This window comes from Lepisosteus oculatus, chromosome 13 (assembly GCF_040954835.1).
Source record: "Lepisosteus oculatus isolate fLepOcu1 chromosome 13, fLepOcu1.hap2, whole genome shotgun sequence".
NCBI lineage: Eukaryota > Metazoa > Chordata > Actinopteri > Semionotiformes > Lepisosteidae > Lepisosteus > Lepisosteus oculatus.
The window spans coordinates 19,067,812-19,093,923 of NC_090708.1; the positions used below are offsets into that span (position 1 = coordinate 19,067,812).

A 26,112-nucleotide genomic window follows, 5' to 3' on the forward strand; every position below is an offset into this window, starting at 1 on the left:
GAAATCTATTGGATTTTTGAAACTTTAACTAATAAAAAAAATGAAAAGTGGGGCGTGCAAAATTATTCGGCCCCCTTGCGTTAATACTTTGTAGAGCCACCTTTTGCTGCGATTACAGCTGCAAGTCACTTGGGGTATGTCTCTATCAGTTTTGCACATCGAGAGACTGAAATTCTTGCCCATTCTTCCTTGCAAAACAGCTCGAGCTCAGTGAGGTTGGATGGAGAGCGTTTGTGAACAGCAGTTTTTAGCTCTTTCCACAGATTCTCGATTGGATTCAGGTCTGGACTTTGACTTGGCCATTCAAACACCTGGATACGTTTATTTGTGAACCATTCCTTTGTAGATTTTGCTGTATGTTTGGGATCATTGTCTTGTTGGAAGATAAATCTCCGTCCCAGTTTCAGGTCTTTTGCAGACTCCAACAGGTTTTCATCCAGAATGGTCCTGTATTTGGCTGCATCCATCTTCCCCTCAATTTTAACCATCTTCCCTGTCCCTGCTGAAGAAAAGCAGGCCCAAACCATGATGCTGCCACCACCATGTTTGACAGTAGGGATGGTGTGTTGAGGGTGATGAGCTGTGTTGCTTTTATGCCAAACATATCGTTTTGCATTGTGGCCAAAAAGTTCGATTTTGGTTTCATCTGACCAGAGCACCTTCTTCCACATGTTTGGGGTGTCTCCCAGGTGGCTTGTGGCAAACTTTAGACGAGACTTTTTATGGATATCTTTGAGAAATGGCTTTCTTCTTGCCACTCTTCCATAAAGGCCAGATTTGTGCAGCGTAAGACTGATTGTTGTCCTATGGACAGACTCTCCCACCTCAGCTGTAGTTCTCTGCAGTTCATCCAGAGTGATCATGGGCCTCTTGGCTGCATCTCTGATCAGTCTTCTCCTTGTCTGAGCTGAAAGTTTAGAGGGACGGCCAGGTCTTGGTAGATTTGCAGTGGTCTGATACTCCTTCCATTTCAAGATGATCGCTTGCACAGTGCTCCTTGGGATGTTTGAAGCTTGGGAAATCTTTTTGTATCCAAATCCGGCTTTAAACTTCTCCACAACAGTATTACGGACCTGCCTGGTGTGTTCCTTGGTCTTCATGATGCTCTCTGCGCTTTCAACAGAACTTTGAGACTATCACAGAGCAGGTGCATTTATACAGAGACTTGATTACACACAGGTGGATTCTATTTATCACCATCAGTCATTTAGGACAACATTGGATCATTCAGAGATCCTCGCTGAACTTCTGGAGTGAGTTTGCTGCACTGAAAGTAAAGGGGCCGAATAATTTTGCACGCCCCACTTTTCATTTTTTTATTAGTTAAAAAAGTTTCAAAAATCCAATAGATTTCGTTCCACTTCACAATTGTGTCCCACTTGTTGGTGATTCTTCACATAAAATAAAAAAAATTATATCTTTATGTTTGAAGCCTGAAATGTGGCAAAAGGTTGAAAAGTTCAAGGGGGCCGAATACTTTCGCAAGGCACTGTATTTAATAGTAGATTTCAGTATTCAGTTTTCTGTTTCTTCTGCAACAGCAGCAGTACGACAAAAGTACTTTATTAGAGGGGATAGGTTGGTTTCCTGTCATTTAGGAGATTCACGGGGTCTGTCAAGACCTGCCAGACTATTTTCTTCTGCCCTCTGTACACCAACCAAAGTGTGGGAAGCTATTTAGTTCCATTAAAAGGCTTTGTCAGTCATTCGTTAGTCTGGAAAGTGGACAGTAAGAGCAGAGAAAAATGGGATAATTGAGCTCTAAGTGTTCATGAGGTGGAATAAAGTCCTGGACTGGTTAGTTCTTTGCCACTGTAATATAACTTAATTCCCTCTTTTTTGCATTTGAGTTGGGGTGCTGTAAAACACTCGTCCCTCACTGAGACAAGTTTCCTGGCCTGATGCCACAATGTTTGTGTCAGTTTCCTGAATGATCTTTCCTAACTTTCCTGAATTCTATTCTGTATATAGAACTCTGTATATAGAATTAACTCTATTTGATCGTTTCAGTATCTAAAATGTCTTAGGTGAGCTACACAAATGTTTTTTAATATGGCAATTTTGAAGGACCTCAAAATGATTTTTTGAAAAGGTCTAATAGAGTAAATAGGTAGTTCTAACAAGGGTCTGGATCGCTTCATTTTGGGGAATGGCATTCCCAGTTTCTGTTGGAGGAAGTGAAGAGCAATCTTGTGTGTACCTGGGTGAACCGTTTTTTCCACAGTAAGCTGAAAAGCTGTGTAAAAAGGCATTTTAAATCTAGAATAAGAAAACCCAAGCCAAGTAAGGTGTGTGTGTGGGGGGGTGCAGTATCTTCTTTTTATTATCTTTCTTTTCCATTTTTAATAATAAACACTAGGCGGACTGCTAAGTTTTGTGCTTTGTTCCTCCATATGCATTTGAAGGCTGAGCTGCACTTTTAGACCTATTTTTATTGGCACTGAAAGAAACTAGTTCACATGCTGCATACTCCACACAATGTGCTTTCAGCAAAGACTGAAGCTCTGAAGTGAGGAGGGCACGTGATGTGCTTTATTTTCTTTTGATTGTTGCTTGTTTTTACTAAGTTTTACAAATGCTTGATTGTTTTAAAACTGAATGTATTATATAATAAATGAAGAACAAATGAAAAGTGATCCCTTTTGGTCAGAGCTGAGGATATTGGGATGATATATATATATACAGGGCAAAACAAATATCACTGGATTGTGCAAAAATGTAGCATTCGTTTAAAACAGCCTGCTTTCAAGTGCTTCTTGGTCTAGAAGAAAAAAATGATGGGGATGGCTGGAGATGACGTATCTCCACATGTAAGTTATGAGTATTGAAAGAAGCATATTCTATGCATGTTTTTAGAAAAATAAAGTTTACAGATTTTGGATATTGGTGACATGTTTTTGGTATCATTAGGCTGAATTGATCATTCATGGCTGACAGCACTTCAGTGTCTCTGACTCTAAGCAAATCACGTCATGGGGGATGATAAAGTACAGTGAGGTGTTTTTAAGCTCTTTAACACTAGAGAAAACCAAGGTTTTCTGTCAACCGCCCAGAAGAATGTCAGTGTGTGTGGTGTTAATCTGCAGTATGAAGCACTAATTATCGTTAAAAAACAGTTCTGTTTCAAGGGATCTACTACCTGTTATCAATAATATCAAAAGTGAGATCAGTTGATTTAGTTTATCACCTGCAGTTTTCTAATAGTCCCAGCTGGATCTGGGTATCTGTGTTCAGTCGTAAGGGCTGAAAATGGTGCCCATTGGGGCAGCATAGACGACATGATCTTATCTTACACTTACTTAGTCTATCTAAGTGAATAATTACTGATGTGTTTGGTCAAGACATCCGGTTTTCTCCCGATTGGAAGCGCACCTGCTTTCAACTCCACTTCCAGCAGGGGGCAGCGAGAAAACATTTTCCGAGACCACTTCTGCCATGTGAAAGCTGAGTTAGGAATGAAGAGCTGAATAAAACAAAACACATTTTAGTATTGCAAGAAGCAAAGGATACAGAAGTCCACAGACACATAAGCTTCCAAAGCATGTTGATACCCTGGCTTTCAAGTAACAACTGAATGAGATCCTTGAAGCTGTGAGCAGCTAAACAGCTCTGCTCATTTGTAACCTTTCTTATGATCATTAATTTTAACACTATGCAGCAAGCCTTGAACTTCTGTAAGTCTGGGAGCTAGAGAGTATGCATGTACTAGGCACAAAAAACAGTTGTGTTTTAGCAATTAGAGTAACAACTAGCAGACTCTTGAGGAGAGGAGTGTGGAATCCCTGCTCTAATGCCTCTGCAGGATGTACCAGCAGCCTGTTCCTGTTTACTTTCACAGCTCCTGTTATTGAGCTGGCTTTCACTGGGAGTGTCTGCGACTGAGTAACCGAACAGAGAAGGGGGGACACAGGCACAGGGTGAGAGAGCCAGAGGGAGATCGACAGAGAGGATGAAATGGCAAAATTTGAAAGGGGAGCGAGGAAATGACAGGGTAGATGGCTCCATTATCACAGCAACCAAGGAAACAAGGGTAGAGTAGTTTAGACAGCTGGTGAGGAAAAGGATTTTGTGTCTTTTTCCTTTCTTCCAGTTTCCTGAATAAACTGCAGGACCAATAGCTCCATCTGCGTCCCCTGGGAATCAGTTTCAACGAGGAAATTCTGGAAATTCTTGTTTCATTTCTTTGCACACGTTTGCCAAGAACCCTGCGATGTTGTGGAGCTGAAGTCCAACATAAAAGGTAACTGGGTGGAGCCAAGAAAAGACTTAACTTATTGAAAGATTACTTTTGCCATCAATCTGCAGTAAAGGATATTGCTGAAACTTTTTTTTTTGGCTGAATCAACCCTGTAAAATGTTCCCAAGGTTTTTAGGTTGGTGAAATGAAGAAAACTGTCCTGGTTCTGTCTAAACTTAGGTTAAAGATCAACTAGTAAGTCAGATGCCATATTTAGGTTACTATAGCTTGTTAATGGACTTCGTATATTTTAACGCTTATATATTGCTGCACACAAATTATGCAACAAATGAAGTGACTTTAAAAAGTGACTTTAAAACATTGCTTTCTTAGTCTGACCACAGTTTAGGGATCTTTTCCATCTGAAGACCTAATTTATAGCTCTTGGGGGTTATTGTGAGTTGTGAGTAATTTAATTCATTTCACTTAGCCTAACATAAAGAGAGACATCTATTAGGCCTTTTGAAAAATCAGGATGATTAAGGTGTTGCTTACTGAATGCTTGCGTTTCCTGAAAATCATTTTGTTATCAAGCATTAATACACCATAGCTGTGTAGTTGTAAAAGGTGAAGAATATGTTTTAACTTGCAAAGAGTTCTCATTTTGTGCTGATAAACAGGTATATAACTATATGAAAATAACCTGTTTAAATTAAATAGCCAGTATTTTATTACAGAACCAGCACAACAAATCATACCATACATACTCAGGTCAGGCTGGCCAAAGTCTCATTTCTCCACCTGCTGCATGATCATAGATGTGTCTTGGGAATGTTCTTTACCTGCTCAAGTTAATAGGTTAGGATCTCATGTTTCAGCTTATCCTGTTGTTTGGTTTGTCCATACAGAATCGGTTGACCAAAACTGAAATATAAGAAAGGTTACAACCAAGAGGAAGCCATTAGGCTCATCTGGATGCTCAGTTGCTAATAGCTAATTAATCCAAGAGTCTCATCCCGCTGTTTCTTGAAGGATGCCAGGATATCGGCTTCAACAACATGGCAGCCTTCTACAACCCCTTCTCAGTTTTGAATGCACTTCTCTGTGGGTTAGACTGGAGTTAGGTGTTTCCCTGCCGATTCAGAAGTTTGTTCTTTTAAGTTTGTCAATAACTTGGGAGATCTCCAAGGGGGAGGAGTGTATATATCACTTACAGAAAGGACGAGAATAGTGCTTTTCAGGCAAAAGAAGAAGATGCACCCAATACAGTTTCCTTCTTTGACTATATCTTTTGAGTGGACAGAGATCTTCATTCAGGTTCTTCAAACTATAATTTTTAGAAATCTATACTTATTGCAATACACATTAATCAACATTTTTGGAGTTAGTTTAATTTAAAATAGACAGCAAGCCATATAGCTTACTTAGTTGTTAGTAGCTAAATGATGTGAACATTTCATCCAGTTGTTTCTTGAAAGAATGTAGGCTATCATCTTTGACAGTTTGACTGGGTAGATTTTTAAGGATCAGAATAATTCTTCTGTCATGCCTATTAGTAAACCACCTCTGGACAATCAAATCTGGACTGGAGCCCTGGGTACCACTAAGACTGTTAGACAAGCAGTTTGTCTTAAACCGCTGCAATGAAACAGTACCTAGGTATTATTCAAAGGATGTGGAATGTGTGCATTTGAATAGGCAAATGAGAGCCTAGTTCCTGCCAGACATGCTTGCTTCTGATTGGTCATGGCAAAAAAATAAACCACGCCCAACGTCAGTGAGGTGGCACTGATGCATTCTGAAATGTGTGGAGAGTCGGTATTCTGTAGGTCTGGAATTCTCCTACAGTCAGCCACCATACTGTAGAGGTGTGTGAGGTTGGTCTTGACAGAGAGGGCAGACAGCCCCAAGACCCAAAACACAGGGCTGGGACCACCCCACCCTAGACTAGACTGGCACAGACGCTCTTGAGGAATCACCAGGCTCTGTGTTTTGAGGTATGTACACCTGTTCTGTCTGCTCCACAGGGCATATGTCAGGATGTCTCACAGGGAAATGAGACATCACACTGCTCTTTTCCTTTGTGAAATACTTCATAGATGCATTTTGCTGACTTTACAGATAACACTTTTGCAATTATTTACAAAAGGGCTTTTCTTTATTATATTGTACTGTTTTCTATATAGAATGACATAGAATGCAAGAAAATGTTGACATGGTTTTGAAGTGTCTGGTTCTAATTTTGCCTCTAGTTGTGCTATGATTAGCTGGTAAATATTTCACACCTGTTTTATGGTGCGTTATTCCATGGGCAGTCAGAACCGTGTTGCCAGTAAATCCCTGAAAATAAAGTTTGGGTTCGGACTGAGTTATTTGGAATAGTTTCAACGCTGAAATGGCTCTTGACGATCCTTGTTTGCTTTCAGTTTTGTACTATGAGACATTTTTTATCATGCATAGATTCTTGTCTTGAATTGGACAGTATGATTATACTCGTTGGTGGTGCAGAGGTTAACTATGCTGACTCGCATTGCTGGGGCCCCGGGCTCTTTGTCTGACTCGGGATGCTCTCTATGTGGAGTTCTCCCTCTGTTTGCGTGGTTTTCCTCCAGGTGCTCCAGTTTCCTCCCACTGCCCTAAAACAATATTGGTAGGATTACTTGCTTCTAGGAAACTTGGCCCCCTGTGTGTGTCTGCGTGTCTGCCCTGCCTTGTGCCTGTTGCTGTCTGGGATAGGCTCCAGCTCTCCTGCAACCGTGAATTGGAAAATTATGGACATTATTATATTCTTGTTAGTTTAATAGTTGTGAATAACTATAGCAATCAGCAGTACTTTGGAGCAGACTGTTGTGAAGGGCACGGTGATTAAATAAATTAAAATAATAATCATTCAATTAACTTTTTCTTCATGCTTAACTTTTTATGGCTCATGGGAAATTGTGTGTCACTATGAGATAAGAAGCTGGAAGGACATGTTCTTCCTAGAAAAACCACAATGTTGTATAACATCCAAAGCCCTGGCACGACAACAAGTTCATATTTCTGAAAATACTCTCTTTTCTCCCCCCAGACATATTGTACTGTCGCTATTCCTGGGCCTGCTGGGTCTGGCAGTCTAGAAAGTTTTTCCAATAAGGACCCAACTGAAATCCAGTTGCATACCGACATTTCCCAAAACCAACAACAGCTGAAGAGAAGATTTCTGGAGTGGGCCTGCGGGGTCAGTCGGTGGTGCGGAGGGGAGGAAGAGAGCCGTTGTGTCCTCATCACAGGGGGGTGTATGGTACAGGGGTGACCAGCAGTGCACAGACTGGCGGCCATGTTGATGAAGAGGCCACCGGAGGACGACAATGCCACTCTCATTGCCTTGGGAGATGACCCTGAGAGGTACTATGGCAGTTTGGACAGCGACAAGACTGAGAAAACACAGGTTGGGCTCCTGTTCATGTACTTAAATAAATAAATCAAAACACAAGCGCTAAACGTGGCCAGATCTTACAAAAAGCATTCCAATTTCTGGGCTAATTAGTTACCATTTTGTATGCTCTCCCCATGTTCTTGTGGTTTTCCTCCAGGTGCTCCGGTTTCCTCCCACCATCCAAAGACATAGTGGCAGGTTAATTGGCTTCTGGGAAACATTGGCTCTGGTCCGAGTGCGTGTCTGTGTGTCTGCCCTGTGAAGGACTGGCATCCTGTCCAGGATGTTCCATGCCTTGTTCCTGTAGGTTGCGGGGACAGGATCTGACACCCCCGTGACCCTGTGCTGGATAAAGCATTTAGAAAATGGATGTGTAGCACCCAGTCTGAATCTGTTGCTTTTAATCTGCATTTGTAGTCATGGTCATTGATGGAGAGGTGTTAGTAATATATTTGTGTGCACCTCTACAGTCAAATGGGGCCAGGGATTGTGTGCTTTTGTTTTTTCCACTTATGTGTGTTTGTGTGTGTGGACTAGTCTGATAAGGACAAGAAAGCTTTTAGAGTGTTTATGCAAAACGCTTTTTAAAAGGCACAACAAAGTGAGGACTGGAAGCTCTCTGGAGGATCCGGATTTTCCTCCTCTGTCTTTGTGGTGGGCCGGGGCTGGTTTCCTGTCTAGGTCTCGGTGGGATGGGCTGGGAGCTGGGTAATCAGGAGAGATGGTGATTACTGAAGGGGGAAGTGGGCAGGGTGATGACAGTCTGAGATGGAGGGCCAAGCCAAGGGCTTCCTTCCCCTGTACTGGCTGTTTAGACTGAGCTAACTGAAGGAGTCAAAACCCTAGAAGTAGACAGCCCATCTTGAGGTAAATTAGACAGCTGTGTTCCTACCTAAAAGGTTTCCAGGAGTGACCACAGCACTAAAAAACTGCCTCTCAAGTGTTCCCCCTTTCCATTTTTATAGCTCCGCAGCTTGTTGTGTTCCACAGACAGCTAAAGAAGAAAGAAATGCGTCCCTGGACAGGTGATATCAGTGCTTCGTGTGCTGGATCTGTGACTAGCACAGGTGGAAGGCAGTGAACATTCCTGAGAGCTCTTAAGTGGGTAGATCAAGAATATGTTCAAATCAGTGCTTATTTTAGAGTCAGCTTCTTCAGCTTCTTTTGGAATTCACATGGCTGCTGGTGATTAAAGGCATCGACTACAATTTCATTATCAGTAAGAGGGCAGGGTCCTGTGTTCCTATGATGGTATGAGCTCTGCTGTAAGATAGATAAAATTTCAGTCTAATTCTGTCCACAAAGGATGGCATGGTCTTGCCTGTGACCCGCTCCTCTTCTTGTTCTGGGGCTCCGAATATCCATGTCTCATGGGCATGAGCTTTGAGAGGCATCATCCCATTTTTTGAAGCGCAACTTTGTTGAAAAGGGATTTGAAGTTACAGGGCTGGTCTGCCCATGGTGTGTCTTTCGTGCAGAAGAACAAAAAAACAAACTAAACCCACCCCTCTTCCTTTTGCTCACTTTCTCTCTCTCTCTCGTTCTCTGTCTACCCATGCTGGCAAATGTCCAGGCCGAGGAGGGAGAGGCCAGGCCACAGGACAAGAACGTGTTCAGCGATGGCGTCACTAGGATTGGTGAGAACTGCTGGACCCAGAACAGCAAAATGAGATGATATAGATCCTAAAATGCATGTAGCATTTCTAGGGTTTTCCTATACTCAGCACGCAGGACACCCTACCTATTCAGCCTTTATTATTAATTGCACTGTTATTTGCAAAAAACGCTTTAACTTGAGCTACAGAGCCCCTGTCCAATCTGAAACAAATTTTCCAATTTGAATCAGCCTATCAACTGTATGAAATAGCACTGGTTTGATCTCTCTCACACTCTTAGAAAATTCCTGCCACTCCCTCCGTGGAGTGAGATAACACAAGTGCAGGAATTATTTCCCTGCACTAACTATGCAAATCTAGAAACTGAGGAGTGTTAGATTTCCTGCTCGCGTGCAGCTGCACTGCTTGTGGAACTGTGTGCATGCTCCGAGCGCAAATACGTGTGCTTGTGCATCTCTGTCTTTTTGCCATGCAATAATGTGTCTGTATTGTATGCGTTGCAGGTGTTGGTCAGTTTTGGTGTGTATTTGTATTTGGTTTGTTTGCTCTACACACAGTGTGTCCTTAGCTGGTGTGTATTTACAGTATCTTGTTAATGTTTGCACTTTGTGTGTCCATATTTTTGAAGTATCCTCTTCTGGCTTAGCCTTACCGTTGAATTTGCCCTTGCGTGAAAATGTGAGTAAAGGCCAGTTGTTGACAGAGTGCATGACCAGGGCAGGATCATCACAAACCCTCATTTCCTGCTTACAGAGCTATAAGAGATGTAAAACTTTAAAATTTAAGAAGCCCAATGCAGGTGTAAAAAACACCTGCATTTCATCTATCTGCTCTTTCTACTGCATTTTTTTACAATGCCTGCTTCATAGCTACACAAATAAAATGACACGTGTACTGGACGTGCATAGGCGCTATCGTATATGTGCTTGCCTTTGAGTAACTATGTGTGTTATCCCTTGTGTCCAGACTTTGTCCTAGTGTGGGAGGAAGAGGTAAGGGAGAATCCCAAAGCGACAGAGCCAGATGGGAAGGCAGCTGGAACATCGCAGGACATGCACCAGAAATACAGGAAGAGGTTCCTGAGCAGGCTGCAGAAAGTTGGCATCCAGATGGACAAGGTAGAGGACCCTTCCCGGTTTTCTGACATAGGAGGAGGGGGCAAGGGAGCAAACAGGCGTGGGCATTACTTTACGGTCACTGTGTGAGCGGTCACATCTCTTCACCTCTCTGGATTGATAGTATCTGTAAGCTGGATCAGAGAGACACTATAACGCACTGTAAGGCCAGATCGTGACTGTGACCAGTACACCAGGCAGGCACTATTTTCACCATAAACCAAAAGAATTTCCTCTGGTAAGAACAAAATGTACAATTTTGATTTAACAGAATAGAAGCCTTTCAGCTGGTAGTCTTGCCTACTCAAATAGGAACAAATATATTCAAAGTGAGCAAATAGCAGCTTATCAGCCGGTTTGGAGTTTACATTATCAGAGTGGCCCACTTTCTGTGAGCGAGTGTCACACAGCTGCATCGCTAAAGCGCTTTGAGGGCAGTGTCCAGAAAGTGTAAGGAATTATTATTATTATTCACATGTGAGTGGGATCAATGGATGTGAATGTCTCTGTGTTCTACCAGACAGATGAAGCTCCTTTGTCCACCAGGGGATTGCATCCCCCTGGGCAACACACAGCAGCCCCACTCTATTGTGCTATTGTCACGGGTCAGCGATTCTACACTCCTTAAGTTGAAAAATACAGAGCAGCCCTGGGCAAAGTTTAAGTGCAAGCAAGCTAAGAGCATCTGTGCAATCTCATGCTCATATAAAGTACACAGCAAGCTGTATGTTTTGGGTGATTGCGGACCTGTAGGGTTTGTCTCTTCGACTGTCATTCCAGAAAGTTAAAATCCGAGAGAAGACGCGGATCACCTATGTGCTCCTCAATGCCCCCTGGAGCGTGTTGTGTTACTACGCGGAGGAGATCAGCCTGCGTGTCCCCCTGCAGGTCAGTGTGTCCCCCTACCTCAGCTTCACTCTGCATCAAGAGCCTGGAGCCACAGGGACACCAGAGCACTCTGCCACAATAAAACACACGCAAGTTCCTGAGAGGCATACAGAAGCGTGACCTCTTTAAAAAGCAGTTTTCGCAGGACAGATTTTGACATTTACAGTACATATGCTATGTGGAGTGTGTGTTTTATATGCAATGATGTTTTATACTGTATGCACAGGACAGCAGGGAGTTTGGGAGATTAATCCTTTCCTCGTGTGTGTAGGTAGTGCCTCACAAGATGTCCAACTGGTCGGAGAAGGTGCTGCAGAAATTGGGGATCGCCAATGTCATGCAGCAAGATGTGCCCAACCCCCCGCCTGACTTCTACACCTGCCAGTTCAGGAACAATAAGCTGGAGAGGTACAGCGAGGCTGGAACACTGACAAGGGCTGACTTTGTTCCTGCAGACATTACCGTGGGAGTCCCAGTATCAGCTTTTACTCTCACATGCGGCTGACACTGTGCCGACTATGCACACACTCATGTTGCTAACCTGCACATTGATAAAAATGACACCTCCAGCAGGAACCTAACATGAAACAACTCAAATATGCAACGTTTGGAGGATAGTAGAGTTGCATTACAGGTAGATTTGAAAATGACAGCACAATTCAGAGAATATAACTATGAAAAAGTGAGGCAGTTTACTATGGGCAGTTTTGATTCTTTACACAAATAGTGGTAGGGGTCTGGTACAAGCTCCCCAGCTGTGTTGTGATTCTTAATAGCAACGAAATGAGTTGGTTGGGCCAAATGGCCAGCTCTCAAATGTAACCCAACACTCCTGTCACAAATGAATAATTTGTTTCCAGTGAATAACAAAGATCAAGCAACAGGTGGCCCAACTGGTTTAATAGTTTTATCAACAAGAAAATCAGGAGAAAAAAAAACTTTACTGAATGAAAAGCCAGGGAACTGCAATCAGATATCAAAAACGGTAAGGGTTTTGCTTTTCCAAAACCTTAAGAATAGAAAAACAGTAAAGAAAGCTGTGTTAAGTATAGCAATTGGAAATAAAAACAGTAATTAAGCATTTCTCTTTGGCATAGACCTGTGAAAAGACAAAAGGCATGGCTCAATAATTGCAGGTTTTCGCATAAATAATTGCACAGGATGCAATTTAGGAATCAAAGTACAGCAATATAGGGTAGCATGGTGGTGCAGTGGTTAGCATTTTTGCTTTGTAGCGCTAAGGACCTGGGTTCAGTTCCTGGGGTGCCGTCTATGTGGAGTTTTTATGTTTCTTCCCATAGTCTAAAGACATACTGGTAGGTTAATTGGCTTCTGTAAAATTAGCCTGAGTGTGAGTGTCTATGTGTCTGCACTACGATGGATTGGCGTCCCACCCCAGGGCATATCCTACCTTGTATCCAGTGCTTCCCCGGATAGGCTCTGGGCCACCCTGACCCTGAACTGAATAAGCGGTTATTGAAAGCGATGTGATTATGAAAATATAGTGACATTAAAGCAAATGACCAGTCTGTAACCTTCTTGTAAAAGTTCATGGCATCTACTGTATATGAGCCCTTTAATTAGCATAATCCAACAAACTCTAAGGACAAGAGCTTTGTGGGAGTCTGGAACAAAAACAGCCGCTTGACGCTGATACCTTGTGTCACTTTAGGATTAGATTCTTGGTTCAATCACTCTAGTGAATAGCTTGCTAGCAACCATGAAAGCTATATGAGCCAAATGGCTTCTTTCTTGGAAACTTTCGAATGTTTTGCAAGTGAAATGTGATGCTGATATACTGTACATGCAAAGCTGTAGGGGAGAAAAAGCATTGTGGTTTTGCAAGCCCTTTTATTGCTCTGCAGTAGATTGGGCTTGACCCATTGACTATACAAAGGTGTGTTTAAGGAAATCGGAGTCTACAAGGACCTGTACTCCGTGCAAACAGACTGACGCGTTTCACTGTTGTAGCCATTTCAGAATGAGTAAGTAAACTGTTGTACAATACTTAAGGGGACTTTGTTTTGTAAAGAAATATCATTTTTAAAGCTACATGTCTAAGTAACATATCTGACCAACTAAAAAATCATCCATAAATAATGAACTTGGTTTCAATAAATCTGCACTTGAAGTTACATGAAATTTACTTGTGACTGGAAAGTCCTCTATGAAGCCTCATTTCAGTCCAATTTTAAAACAAATCATCAAGCATATATGGACAACCGGAGATCGGAAAAGTTGCAAAGAAGAGGAGACAAATTGGTCCATCCAGTTTGTTGGTTTGTAGTGGCTATTTGACCTGAAAGAAGTCAGGATTTCAGCTTTGACATGGATGAGTAACTGCAGACCCCTACAACTCTTTGTGTAAACATGCACTTCCCAATGTATCTGCTTGTGTTCTCTGGTTCATTTATTTTTTTTCAATTATTTATTAAATACATAAAAAAGAACCGTCACAAGGAATGACAATTCCCAACAAGAAAATGTAATTAGGAAAATTTATAGATAAATCAGGCACAAGAATATTTGGCTTAATCTTTTAGATGGGGATTAGACACATGGCTGTAGGATGAGGAAGTCTGGATGCCCAAGTAGAGGAAGAAATTAACTAAGGGAGTCCTGCAAAGGTGGAGATGGGGTGAAAGAACGGTGCAGAAAGACAAATATGAGAAACGGAGAGAGGCTTATTATGGTATTTATAGTTTTTCAGAAAGTGTCAGCTTGCACCATTGTGCGTTAGAGCAGCAGATGTGAGGGAGATCTTAGTTGCTGTTATTCATCCTCAAAGCCTCCATGTGTATCTATATAGTCAGCAACTACAGTATATCACCCTGCAGCTCACAACTGGCAACCCAGGGAAGCAAGCAGGTGTGAGCCTGGTCAGTACCTGGATGGGAGAAGGTTGCTGCTGGAAGAGGTGTTAGTGGGCTGATAGAGAGTCTTGCAATCTGTGTGGGTCCTAATACCCCAGAATATTAATGGGAACACTAAATTCTAAAAAGGTGCTGTTCTTCAGCTGAGACATTACACATTAAACATTAGACTCTCTGTGGTCATTAAAAATCCCAGGGTGTTTCTTGAAAAAAGTAGGGGTGTTACCTCAGTGCCCTGGCCAAATTTCCCATTGCCCTTAACCATTGTTGAGTGTACAGGAGCACTATGGCTGCCACCGCATCATCCAGTTGGGTGCTGTACATTGCTTATGGTGGAGGGGAGTCCTCGTTATCTGTAAAGCGCTTTGAGTGAAGTGTCCAGAAAAGCACTATATAATTGTAAGGAATCATTATTATTATCACCAACTTGGAAAATAAAACCATCTGCTTTTCAAATCAGTGCAATGTATCCACAGGTTTCTTGGAAGTGACAATCAGGACACTTTCTTCAAGAACACCCAGCGTCACCAGATTGTGAGTACATTTCGGAGTCACTCTCTGTTTCTTCAGGGCTAGAGGTTGGAGGTCCCTCAGTTGAATTTACTTGTAAATTTAAAAGAGTGTACTTTTCCTTCATTTCTTGCGTTGTGCTGCGTGCCCCGTCTTTACGTTTTCTCCTTAGCTTATCTTACCTGCCTCCGTTTGCTCTGCATTCCCTCAGTCTCCCTCCAGCCCTGCTCACACCTTCTCCCCTTCCAGCTCTACGAGATTTTGGCCCGGATGCCGTATGGAGCCATGAAGAGAGGAGAAGTGGGGATTGACCGCCTGGTCAGCGAAAACATTTTCACAGCAGCTTACCCCCTGCATGACGTAAGCATCCTCCTGTCCTAAAAAGCTGCCCCAGTGGGGCTCAAACAGTGTGTGGACTGCCAACTCTTTGCTGAACATTATGGAGTGATGGAGTATCATGCAAACCCAGGGTAGAGTATTTGTGGAGTAACTCAAGCAGAAGTGGTGTAGTTTTGGTCTGTAAGCATGAGGTAGTAGTGGTATAATTTTGGTCTGTAATGCTTATGGACTGGAGAAAGTAAGCTGTGCGGATTTAAGGCGAACACGCTGCCACTGTTGCTAGAGAAGTCTCAGTGTCTATGAGCCAGACAAACTCACTGAAAAAGTGTGTTATGGAGTTTATTCTGGAAACAAATCAGTTATTTCTTGCACAGATATTTCATAAAAGCAGGCTCCTGTATGTAAGATGCTAGATCCACTTCACATTAGGACAGGCAGACCAAAACAAGACAAAGTAATGATAAGACAGTTCACAAATCATGTTAAAATGTCATTGTGAAAATGGCTGATGTTCGTTTCCAGGGATCGTTTGAACCCCCCCCTGGTCAAGTGCACCCAGAGACCCTGAGCCTCCGTCAGATTCTGTACCAGTACTGGGCGCGCTGGGCCTGCTGGAAGAAATACCAGCCCTTGGACCACATCCGGGAATACTATGGAGAGAAGATTGCCCTCTACTTTGCTTGGCTGGGTAGGACACAGCCACTGGTGTTAATATTGCTCCTGATTCATAATCACTGGTGCTGATAATCTTGCTGCTGCTATTACTGTAACACTTGCAAAGTGGGGTGTCCTTACAGACATTTAGCGGCATGTATTCTGATCCCATCCAATCTCCCAAGCTAAGCAAGGTTTAGTCAGTACTGGCATCGGGAATTGGACTGGGCCAATCCTTTTCCCAGAAAGCCAGTGTGTCTGCAGGTCTTTTCTTTCAAGCACCACCACCTGAAGATCTGGGAGAGGCTATTATATAGGTTCAATGAAGCCAGTAGTCAGCTGCTTTTGCATGTTAGGAGCTCTTTTGGAAGAAAGCTCTACAAGCATACCTCCAGAATCAGGCCCTAACAGCTCTGCTCTAAGGAAAACCTAGCTGTAAGTGGCTAGTAGGCATCAACATTCGCTCACAACCTGAATTTCCACACCAATGCCACATTTTCGTAACATCGTGGGAGGTGCTGTCGTTTGGATGAGACAGTAAATGTATTGCATTTGTTGAAGTGCGAAGTACATTTTTAATTTTTGCATTGGTGATGTTTGATGATGGTGAAGTAATAGAAGGGAGAAACAAAGTAGCTTTTAACTGCTGACATTTTCTGCTTTTTGTCATAATTGCAAATAAAGCCCACGCAGTGGTTTCTAAAGGCATTCATAGCATCCAAACAAGTAATAGGTTTATTCCATGCTGAAAAGAGAAGAAAGAAAACGCAACGTTTCAGCCGTGGGGCCTTCTTCAGGTTGCTCACACCTGAAGAGGGCCCCATGGCCGAAACGTTGTGTTTGTTCCTTTGCAGTCTACTCGCCTCAACCCATTCATAGCATCCTGTGTCTCTACAGGATTCTACACAGGCTGGCTCCTGCCTGCGGCCTTCGTGGGGACCCTGGTGTTCGTTTTTGGAATCTGGCTCATGATGACAGACGTGCCTGCGTGAGTAACCAAGACTGAACGCTCCCCCATCAGACTAGCACAGAACCCTCGTGACCCCATCCTGAACATTGTGGTGTTAGCTTAAAATCTGTAAATCAATTCATACATACTATAAGTCGTATAATCAGTAGCAGATTTGTGTTCACCTGATCATGGGTCCAGACTCGTCATGCCCACACTTGCTGTCCTTTATTGCCCGTATGAGTGATCTGATGCTTCTCCTCGAGATCTGAAGTGCCTGTGCCCTGGGTGCTGGGAGGAGGGGCGGCTGTCCCGGACTCTCTGTTTACCTTCAGGGTGGTGCGCTGCTGTGAGATACCAGGGGAGACAGGTGTGCAGCGAGCAGAACAATGAAGAGATATGTGGTGCAAGTAGACACCTAAGGGATAAGGCATGTGATGGAGCAATCCTCTTGCTTGCTTTTTGCGTTTGCTTTTAAAGATCCGTTCGCGTGAGGGAGAGGGTGAGTGCTGCTTTCCATGTGTTTTGGTCCTTGTGTGCAAAGAGGGCAACCGGTGGCAATCCTATTAACACACAAAGGGGGCACTGTTCTTATCAGCTTGCACAGAAACAGTTTCAAGGCTCCTTGTGCTTTTTCTGTGCAATTCAGTTTGAAGGGCAGACAGATGAAGGAAGCAAAGTGGGATTTCTTAAGAGAAAGTCCCTTTTTATCCAAAAGTTCAAAACGTTTTCATGTCAAAAATAAAGGTAAGAAGTTCAGGGTTCAGCAGTCTTAACAATTTCAATTAGTCGTAATCTCAAAACCTGACTTGCAAGACAGAGCATATTGTTAACTTCACTTTGTATACCTTCAGTGTCTCTTTGCTCTCAAATCATTTAGCACAGTGAGGAAAAGTATGAAAACAAACATTACTGCACACACAGTATAGTGTGGAAGAGGGCTGATCACAGTTCTGCTTCTGCTGCATCAATAAAGTAGAAATTCCAGACCTAACCCTCAGGTATATCTGGAGTAATGCAAACATGGTTTATTAGAAACACAAATCTTCATTAAGAAACAGCTAACAAAAGCTCAGCCCCAGGCACTCAGCTTCTTGGCGTCAGAGTCTCCTTTTCAAGTGCAGAAAAACACAGATGTGCAAATAGTGTATTGGGACATACCCTATAGGGAACGTCAAAAGTGCCCAAACCAAAATCAATTTTAAGAGAGAATTCCCCTTAAAACATTTGCTCTTTCTGTTTGTTACAAGTGTGTATCTGTGCATGTGAGCAGTTCTGGGCAGTTTACGGCGCAATCTCTTTGTGCTTTATGATCCTCCTCACAGTAGGTAACATGATCATTCAAATTTGGACCTTAACCATGCTGTATGATGTGTCGCGTTTCACAGAAATGATTTCTTTCTTTTACAGGAGGGAGATCTGCGATGGCACAGATAACTTCGTCATGTGCCCTCTTTGCAACATCTGCTCCTTCTGGAATCTCTCCAGCATCTGTATCACATACAAGGTACCCCATCAGCAGAGAGTACTCCTTATTGTGGTATAACCTGTTACAGGAAAGGAGAGAGATTTATAAAACATTACAGGACAGGGGGTGTGAACGCATGTGTGTGTATCCCACAGGCAGGGCTGCTGTTTGACCATGGGGGAACAGTGTTCTTCAGTATCTTCATGTCTCTTTGGGCCGTCACCTTCCTCGAATACTGGAAACGCACCACCGCCATCCTTTCCCACCGCTGGGACTGCTCCGAGTTCGAGGAGATAGAAGTGGGTCTCAGATCTCCTTTTTAGTAGGCAGTTACTGCACAAACCCAGGTTAGAATCCATTCATTTCCACCTGTGACCATGTTACAGGAGCGGCCAAGGCCTGAGTTCACTGCAATGGCACCGATGACCCTGCGGAACCCCGTGACTGGAGCAGAAGAGCCTTACTTTCCTAAAAGCCTGCGCTTCAACCGCACTATGACAGGCTGCATGGTCATCATCATCATGGTGGGGCATTGCAGCCGACACTGGCTGTGTTAACACTGCACCATTCACCGATGACTAACGCACACGCTGTTTGTTCCTCTGGGCCACCAACTCCAACTCTCCAAAGTTATCTGCTGTATTATGATTTATTAACCCGAGATGATCACATTGCCGTCATCGCGGCTGCATCACTGTTCCCAGTGTCTCAGTTTTAGACGTATAACCACTGCATTCATATTACTGTGCCTGTCCTTTTACAGTGATTGATAAAATCTCCAAGTCGCATTAATGTATTCTGAAGAACAATGATTTCCTCACTCCTGGCTGGATGTCACTGTGCCTTTTAAAAGATGTTATGAATTTTTGCCCCTTGCAGATCACGGTTGTCCTCATGTTCCTGATTGCCATCATCCTGTACAGGACCATCCTGAGCATCGTCATCTACAGGTCGAAGAACCCCTTCTTTATCTTCTCTGTGAGTCTGCTCCTCCCTGCCTCGCACAGCCCTCACTGAGACCTGGGTTTGAAAGCCGGCAGTGATCAACTTGTTGCACATGTGAAATCAGGCATGATCATTTTGTACCAAAGACATGCCCCAAGGAATGCCTGATAACTTGCCAAAATTAGTGATGTTGCAGTTGTGTTCTATTTACGCACGCACAGACACACGTTTACTGAATCAAATAGGGTTTAGAACTGCACGTCTACAAGGGAGACTGATTCCTCCATGTAGTCCTGAGGGCTGTCTCCTCCTGGTGGCGCCGTAGAGCTAATCAAGCGCTTTCTCCTTCAGCTGGTGCGGTAGAGTTGCAAATGCTGTCTCTCTTAGGCGGAGCTATAGCAAGTTGAGTGCTGCAAAATGTCCTGTTTCTTTTAAAAAGCTGATTTGAATGGCAACCATGTTAACACTCCCCTGAGCCCACCCCATCCCCCTCTCTCCCTGCAGGCAGGCCGGATTGCCAGTCTGACCGGCTCCGTGCTGAACCTGTTGGCCATCCTCCTGCTGTCCCGGGCCTACATCTTCCTGGCTCACATCCTGACTCGCTGGGGTGAGGACTGACTGAGCGTCCCGCAACTGCACTGCACACCCTGCTCCTGGCACCTCCTGTCGCTGCGTGGACCCCTGTCTCCCCCGAATTATACCCGTTACTCCTCATCCTGCTTAGCCAACCTCAGCAAAGAATGCAAATAGACAAAATAAACTGACCCTTTTTTACGAGATGTTTAATCATTAATCCGGAACTTTGAAAATGGTGATATGCCCATAATAGCTCAAGTAGGTGGCTGCATCAGCATGCGCAGGCTGCAAAGGAACAAGTTAAAGGTTTATTCCATGCCAAAAAGAGAAGAAAGGAAACACGCTTTGAAACATTGTGTTTCCTTTCTTCTGTTTTCAGCATGGAATAAACCCTTAACTTGTTCATATGTCCAGAATTCTATATATATATTTTCCCACGTTCCTGAAATGTGATGACGTGCAATCCAGTTTTTGTCCCTACAGTAATGGCAATGTCTAAAAACTCAGATCAAATGCGAAATCCCAGATCACCTGCCCAGATTTCCTCTTTATTTGGGGCTGAGGTTCTCTGCTGTTCTGCAATCTCTATGATTTTTCTGTGTGTGGCCTGATATCTATGATGTTTCCTATCTTGCCCTGAAGAGATGCACAGGACCCAGACAAAATACGAGGACGCCTTCATCCTGAAAGTCTTCGTCTTCCAGTTCATCAACTTCTACTCCTCTCCTGTCTACATTGCCTTCTTCAAGGGCCGGTGAGTCTGCTCTGGTCCATACTGGTAATTCATCTGGTCATCCGTCAAGAACACGTACCTCGTCCTGTAGCAAAGCGCACTGTTACAGACCCTGTCTCCCCAGGTTCGTGGGGTATCCTGGAAATTACCACACCCTACTGGGAATCCGGAACGAGGATGTAAGTGTTTTTCTTTTGCCACTCAGGCAATTCTTTGTGTAACTGAGAATTATTCCATTTGTTTTCAAAGTACGATTGGATTTAATAAACAGAATTATCATCATTGGCATCTCTGTTACCATGTGCTCAATACCACTGCTGACAGGTAGAGACTCACTGTGTGTGTGGTGCATTGCTCCCTGTGCTGTGTGTCATTACAGTTTTGAGTATCTCTGCCTACTTATTTGAATATTCCTTAAAGGCATTCACAGTTGGATAGATACAGTAAATCAACACATTTTCCACTGAAACAGATTCTGGGGTTGGCCCTTTTCATTACTGAGCTCATTAGTAATGCATACATACAGGAGTGAGGCGGAGACAAGCAGTTGGCAGAGGAAGACAAGAGCATGGACAGGAGAGGTAATGCTCTTGTTATAAAGCAAGGCTCTGTCTCTGGACTGACTCCTGTGCTTTTGCTGGCAGTGTGGCGCTGGGGGCTGTCTGATTGAACTGGCCCAGGAGCTTCTAGTAATCATGGTGGGGAAACAGGTCATCAACAATGTCCAGGAGTTTATCTGCCCGTGAGTTTCTGACATCACATCTGTGCCTCTTCTCCCAATCCATTTCCATATCCCTCTGTCTCCATCTTTTTGGTTCTTCCCCTACCCTCCTCTCCAGTCTCTTCTCCTTCTTCACTGCCTCTTTCTCTGTCATCCTCCTCAGCTCTGTCTGGGCTTCCCTCTGACTTGCCTGTACCTCCACCCCTTCCTTTCTAACTGTATTATTCCCTGTCTCCCTGTTCTGTCTGTAGGAAGCTGAGAAGCTGGTGGCAGAAGAGGAAATTCCACAATAAGGAGGCACAGGGGAAGTCGGATGTGTGTCTCCCACCCTGGGAGGCAGATTACCAGCTGCTGGTGTGCGAGGGGCTGTTTGATGAGTATCTGGAGATGGGTGAGTCAATCTCTGCTGGTCCCTGCATTGCCCCTGTGCTTTTTAAAGTAGGGGTCAGCAACTGTGGTTCTAGGCAGTCAAAGCTATACAGATTTAATAGGGAACTTTCAGGAATCAATGGGTAGAGACCAGAGAGATAATTATTGTTTGCAGTGAAAAAACAAGATGCAAAGAAGTAATGCAGAGTTCTGTTGAAACGAAAACTGAAGACCAGGGTCAGGATTACAGTTGACTGGATTCCCGGAGTAGGAGTGTTCATGGGTGTGTAGATAACTCTGCTCCTGGTCCTCCCCCCCACCCGCAGTGCTGCAGTTCGGCTTCATCACGATCTTCGTGGCTGCCTGCCCCCTGGCGCCACTCTTCGCCCTCCTCAATAACTGGGTGGAGGTGCGGCTGGATGCCCACAAGTTCGTGTGCGAGTACCGGCGGCCCGTGGTGGAGCGTGCCCAGGACATCGGCATCTGGTTCCACATCCTGCAGGTCATCACTCACCTGGCTGTGGTCAGCAATGTAAGACGACAGCCGTAGTGACCACTGCTGTGATCGTTACCATTTCTCACTTCATCGACAGTGAGGATTTGAGGATTGAGGATTATCATCGGGATTATCATTTCATTCAGAAATGTCATTTCTTTGGAAGTGTATTTTGTATCTTTAGGGCCTGTTATCAAAGGCCACAAGAAGGTTTTGAGACTCAGCTGAAAATCAAATTCACACATAGTAGCTGAGGAGCAGGAGGAACACTTTTTAGAAGAAGATACTTTGATTTTTTAAACAAATCACTAGTTCAGGCACCTTCAGAGTGAAAGAGGTTTGTAAAATGGAAAAACTGCTTATTCATGTTAGTGACTGTAGATTCACTTTTTGTTAACCAAATTATGTACACATTACACTTGGTTACTTAAGTTCATATTTTCATACGGAGCACCTAGGCTACTTAATCTTTGACATAAATTGAGTTAATTTAATTAATCAGTTTCTTCCTTAAAAAGTATTCCAAAAAATACTTTAGGGTAGGACAGTAGGGCAGCAGTTAGCATTGCCGCCTTGTAGTGATGGGGCCCTGGCTCTTCCTGAAGTGCTGTCTGTGTGGAGTTTGTATGTTCCCCCCATGTTCATGTGGGTTTCCTCCCACAGTCCAAAAATATACTGATGGGTTTATTGTCTTCCGAGAAAGTTAGCCCTGTGAGTGTGTGCATGTCTGTGCCTGCCCTGCAATAGGCTGGCTGTCCAGGGTGTCCTGCCTGGTGCCCGTTGCTTGATGGGATAGGCTCTGGCTCCCTCGTGTCCCTGAATAGGAAAAAGTGGTTAGAAAACGGATGGATTAAGTATTTTGAGAATTGCACATATTTTATTTATGTACTTCATTTTGCTGCTTCTACTGCTAAACCGAAACTGGATTAGAATGTACAGCAGCAAAACAAAGCCCGTCCTGATCGAGGAGTGAGATCGGTGCTGAGGTGGGGGCTCTGACCCGGTGGAAAAACACAGCCTGCAGGCTGCACCCGAAAGAGTGGGCCGATCAGCACACCCCTCTCGGGGCTGACTCTCACGAGGTCTCGCTCCAGGGGTCGAAGGTGGGGCTCTTTCTGAGGAGTGCGCAGTGCGATCCATGACTCCTCTGCCCCCTGTCTTCATGGCAGGCCTTCCTGATTGCGTTCACTTCCGACTTCCTGCCCCGGCTGTACTATCGCTACACCACAGAGGGCAGCCTCAAGGGCTACGTCAACTTCACCCTGTCCTTTGCACCAGAGAGCTTCACCCAGAACAACACCATGTGCAGGTACAGCGTGGCCCACTGGCGCCGGCAACCGAGGGGTTTAAATAGAAGAAGAATAAGTATTCTCACTTTGGGTCTTAAGTGCCCTCATTTATCCAATCTAATCTATTACTCTGCCAGGGTCAGTTGAGGTTCAACACCAGTATTGACTGTAAAATGACTTGACATACGCTATTGATTAAATAGCAATGAGCTGAGGTGAGCCACAGACACCTGTGGCTGCATTTATTATATTAACTAAGAGGATCTCTTCCAAAACCTTAATCCCCAATTGCTGTAGTAAAAAACAATACACTAATATGTATTCATATGCAAATCAATAACTTCATGGTTGATTAGACCTATGGTACACATTCAGCATTAGTCATGTCACTGCAGTGTATTTAGTGTATTTTTTTCCAAACCAACTAAATAGTATTACAGTATATTACTTGCTTGCTTGTGGGAAGCAGATGAGCACATTTAAACAAACGGCCCACTTGTTGTGTTCTTGCCTTGGTCTGTTATTGATGAGAACTTTGGGTGTCCATTTTAAATCAACAGGTATCGAGGATTTAGGGACCAAAAGGGCCACTACTTACCAGAATATTTCAATTTGCTTGCCATTCGCATGGGTTTTGTCATCATTTTTGAGGTAAGCTTCATTCTTGAAAATAATCTTGCTTCTGTCACTGACTCATGTGCAGCCTGAGCTAAATAAAATCACCCAGAAGAATGATGTCCTAACCTGCCATGACACAGTGAATAACATGGGGCTGTGCATACGCACTGGTTCTGTGGGTGTCGTGTGTGATTGTGAGCTCAATATTTATAGATCAGATGGAAGGGAATGTATTTTCACTTTGTACACATTAGGCAGATATCTAGGGGACATGTATAGACACTGTTTCAACTCTTCAAACTGTGCAGAATACCTCCGGTAAGTATCAAAGGCAGGGAAACAGGGATTAACTGAGGGCTTCTACTGTTCAAGGGCTACAGCATTAAAGCCCCCTCTGCAAGCTGTTGGCAAACCCCTCTATGATCTAGTATAGATCACCAGTCTTGTTCGAGATCAACAGTTGTTATTCTTGTCCTGTATGGCTGATTGGAAAAATCAGAGGAGCAACACAGAAACAGTAGGGTGTACCTCTGGTCTCCTGAAGGAGAAGGCAACTTCAACAGCTGAATCCTGAGAGATTGCCATCAGGGGCTGGTCACCTGAAAGTCACTGGGAAGGTACAGTGGGTTCTGATGACTCAAGCCTTAATACAAGGCTTAGCCAGAGTCATTACCTCATCACCTCCCTTTCTGCAAGCTGACGGGTGTTCACAGGAAGTACAGCAATACAATCTCAGCTCGTGTTTTCTGTATTGGCTCTAGGATTTGAATAGGATTTGAGTAAAGAGAATGCATTAATCTTCTGGTTTTAAAAAAAAAAACATGAATTCACAGAAATATGTCTGAATATGAAATCTGAATATGATTGTGCATGTGGTGTCTGTTGTTTTGGAAGAGACAATAGCCCTGCAACCCAAACATGATGAACTTCTGAGACAGTTTTTATGTAACATTCTGTGCTGGAGAGGGGAAGTGTAATAGGCAGGCAGACTCTCCTTCTTTTCTTTTGCACAACCACAGAGAGACGCACACTCCCAGGAGATTCTGTTTATGCGCTTCTATACAAGTGTTTTTCTATCAGTAGTACACTGTTAGCTCTCAAGAATGCTTATTTAAGTTCACCTGGGCAGAGACGTGGGTCTTAAAGTGATACATTGAATTTGAGGTGTCAGTCAAATGTGTGCAGCTCAAAATGAATGAAATGACAGCTGAAGTTTTTAATAAAATATGCTATTTCTTATAGCTTAACAATTAGTCCGATCTGTGTCTGTGCAGCACAATCACACTCACTGAGTTATCACTCAGTAGGCTACTGAATGCAACAGTAAATTCATTGTATGTGGGTGCCACCAGCCATTTCACCCTGCAGCTCTCACCTGGCTACCTACTGAAGCTAAGCAGGGTTGAGCCTGTCCAGGGTGTACCCTGCCTTGTGCTTGTTGCTTGCCGGGTAGGCTCTGGCTTCCCACGACACCGTATGGTAGAAAGCAGTTTGACATTGTCTGTGTCTTTATGAGTACGACTGATAGAGACAGTGCCCAGGAGCCAGGTCCCTTATTCCCGTTATTGTCAGTGCTTCTCGCTGCGCCGTGTCGCACGTCGCCCTCAGGCTCTCTCTCCGTCTCTCTGTAGAATTTCGTGTTCTTCATCGGGCGCATGATTGACATGATGGTGCCGGACATTCCCGAGGAGGTGGAAATAAAGATCAAGAGGGAGCACTACATGGCCAAGGAGGCCCTGGCAGAGAACCAGGTAAGTCCCATCTGCTTCCCAGCGCAACATCCCCTGTATTGGCCGCGGTGAACTCCTGCTCCCATCATACTGCAAACTCCACACCTACTACCCAGCTTCTTCTGATTTTAGAACAGTGTAATATACAGAGGGCGGGAGAGGCATTCTCACAGCACTGTAGCTCTATCTGTGTGGAGTTTATGTTCTCCCTGTGTTTTTGCGTCCATTTCCTTGGGGTTCTCGAGTTTCCTCTTCCAGTCTAGAAACATGCAGGCAGGTTAATACAGTAGGCTTTTGGGAAAACTGGCCCTGGTGCGATATGTGTGTTTGTCTGTGGCTGTGTCTGCAAGAAATGGGCGCAAGGCAGGATGCACCCTGGATGGGGCTCCAGCGCTTCGTTGTGCGAACACGCTCACACTCAGTCCAGTTTTCCCAGAAGCCAATTAGCCTACGAGCGTGTCTTTGGACTGTGGGAGGAAACTTAATCACCCGGAGGAAACCCATCATGAACATGGGGTAAGCAAACTCCCAACACCCCTGGAATTGAACTTGGGGCCCCAGCGATGTGAGGCTGCAGTGCCCGCCTAGTTTTCCCACCACAGATATAAATATATATTTATGCTACAAT

The 26,112-nt window shown here is 44.0% G+C and overlaps 1 protein-coding gene across 2 annotated transcripts in view; it reads left to right on the top strand.

Annotated features, from left to right (window-relative positions):
* ano7 (anoctamin 7) overlaps positions 1-26,112 on the top strand; it is a 27,243-nt gene continuing 1,131 nt past the window's right edge. Inside the window, exons 1-23 of one of the 2 annotated variants that reach the window (XM_015361714.2) lie at positions 1-6,174; positions 7,248-7,607; positions 9,169-9,232; positions 10,178-10,329; positions 11,107-11,214; positions 11,486-11,622; positions 14,564-14,621; positions 14,847-14,957; positions 15,459-15,624; positions 16,488-16,578; positions 17,950-18,046; positions 18,163-18,306; positions 18,394-18,531; positions 18,887-18,985; positions 19,457-19,559; positions 20,171-20,282; positions 20,386-20,440; positions 20,906-21,003; positions 21,234-21,373; positions 21,678-21,883; positions 23,017-23,156; positions 23,697-23,787; positions 25,386-25,505. In XM_015361714.2, the coding sequence (XP_015217200.2) occupies positions 7,497-7,607; positions 9,169-9,232; positions 10,178-10,329; positions 11,107-11,214; positions 11,486-11,622; positions 14,564-14,621; positions 14,847-14,957; positions 15,459-15,624; positions 16,488-16,578; positions 17,950-18,046; positions 18,163-18,306; positions 18,394-18,531; positions 18,887-18,985; positions 19,457-19,559; positions 20,171-20,282; positions 20,386-20,440; positions 20,906-21,003; positions 21,234-21,373; positions 21,678-21,883; positions 23,017-23,156; positions 23,697-23,787; positions 25,386-25,505 (2,541 nt within the window). In that variant the 5' untranslated portion in view covers positions 1-6,174; positions 7,248-7,496. The remainder of the gene's footprint in view (positions 6,175-7,247; positions 7,608-9,168; positions 9,233-10,177; positions 10,330-11,106; positions 11,215-11,485; positions 11,623-14,563; positions 14,622-14,846; positions 14,958-15,458; positions 15,625-16,487; positions 16,579-17,949; positions 18,047-18,162; positions 18,307-18,393; positions 18,532-18,886; positions 18,986-19,456; positions 19,560-20,170; positions 20,283-20,385; positions 20,441-20,905; positions 21,004-21,233; positions 21,374-21,677; positions 21,884-23,016; positions 23,157-23,696; positions 23,788-25,385; positions 25,506-26,112) is intronic. The other variant, XM_015361715.2, reaches the window with a different exon arrangement.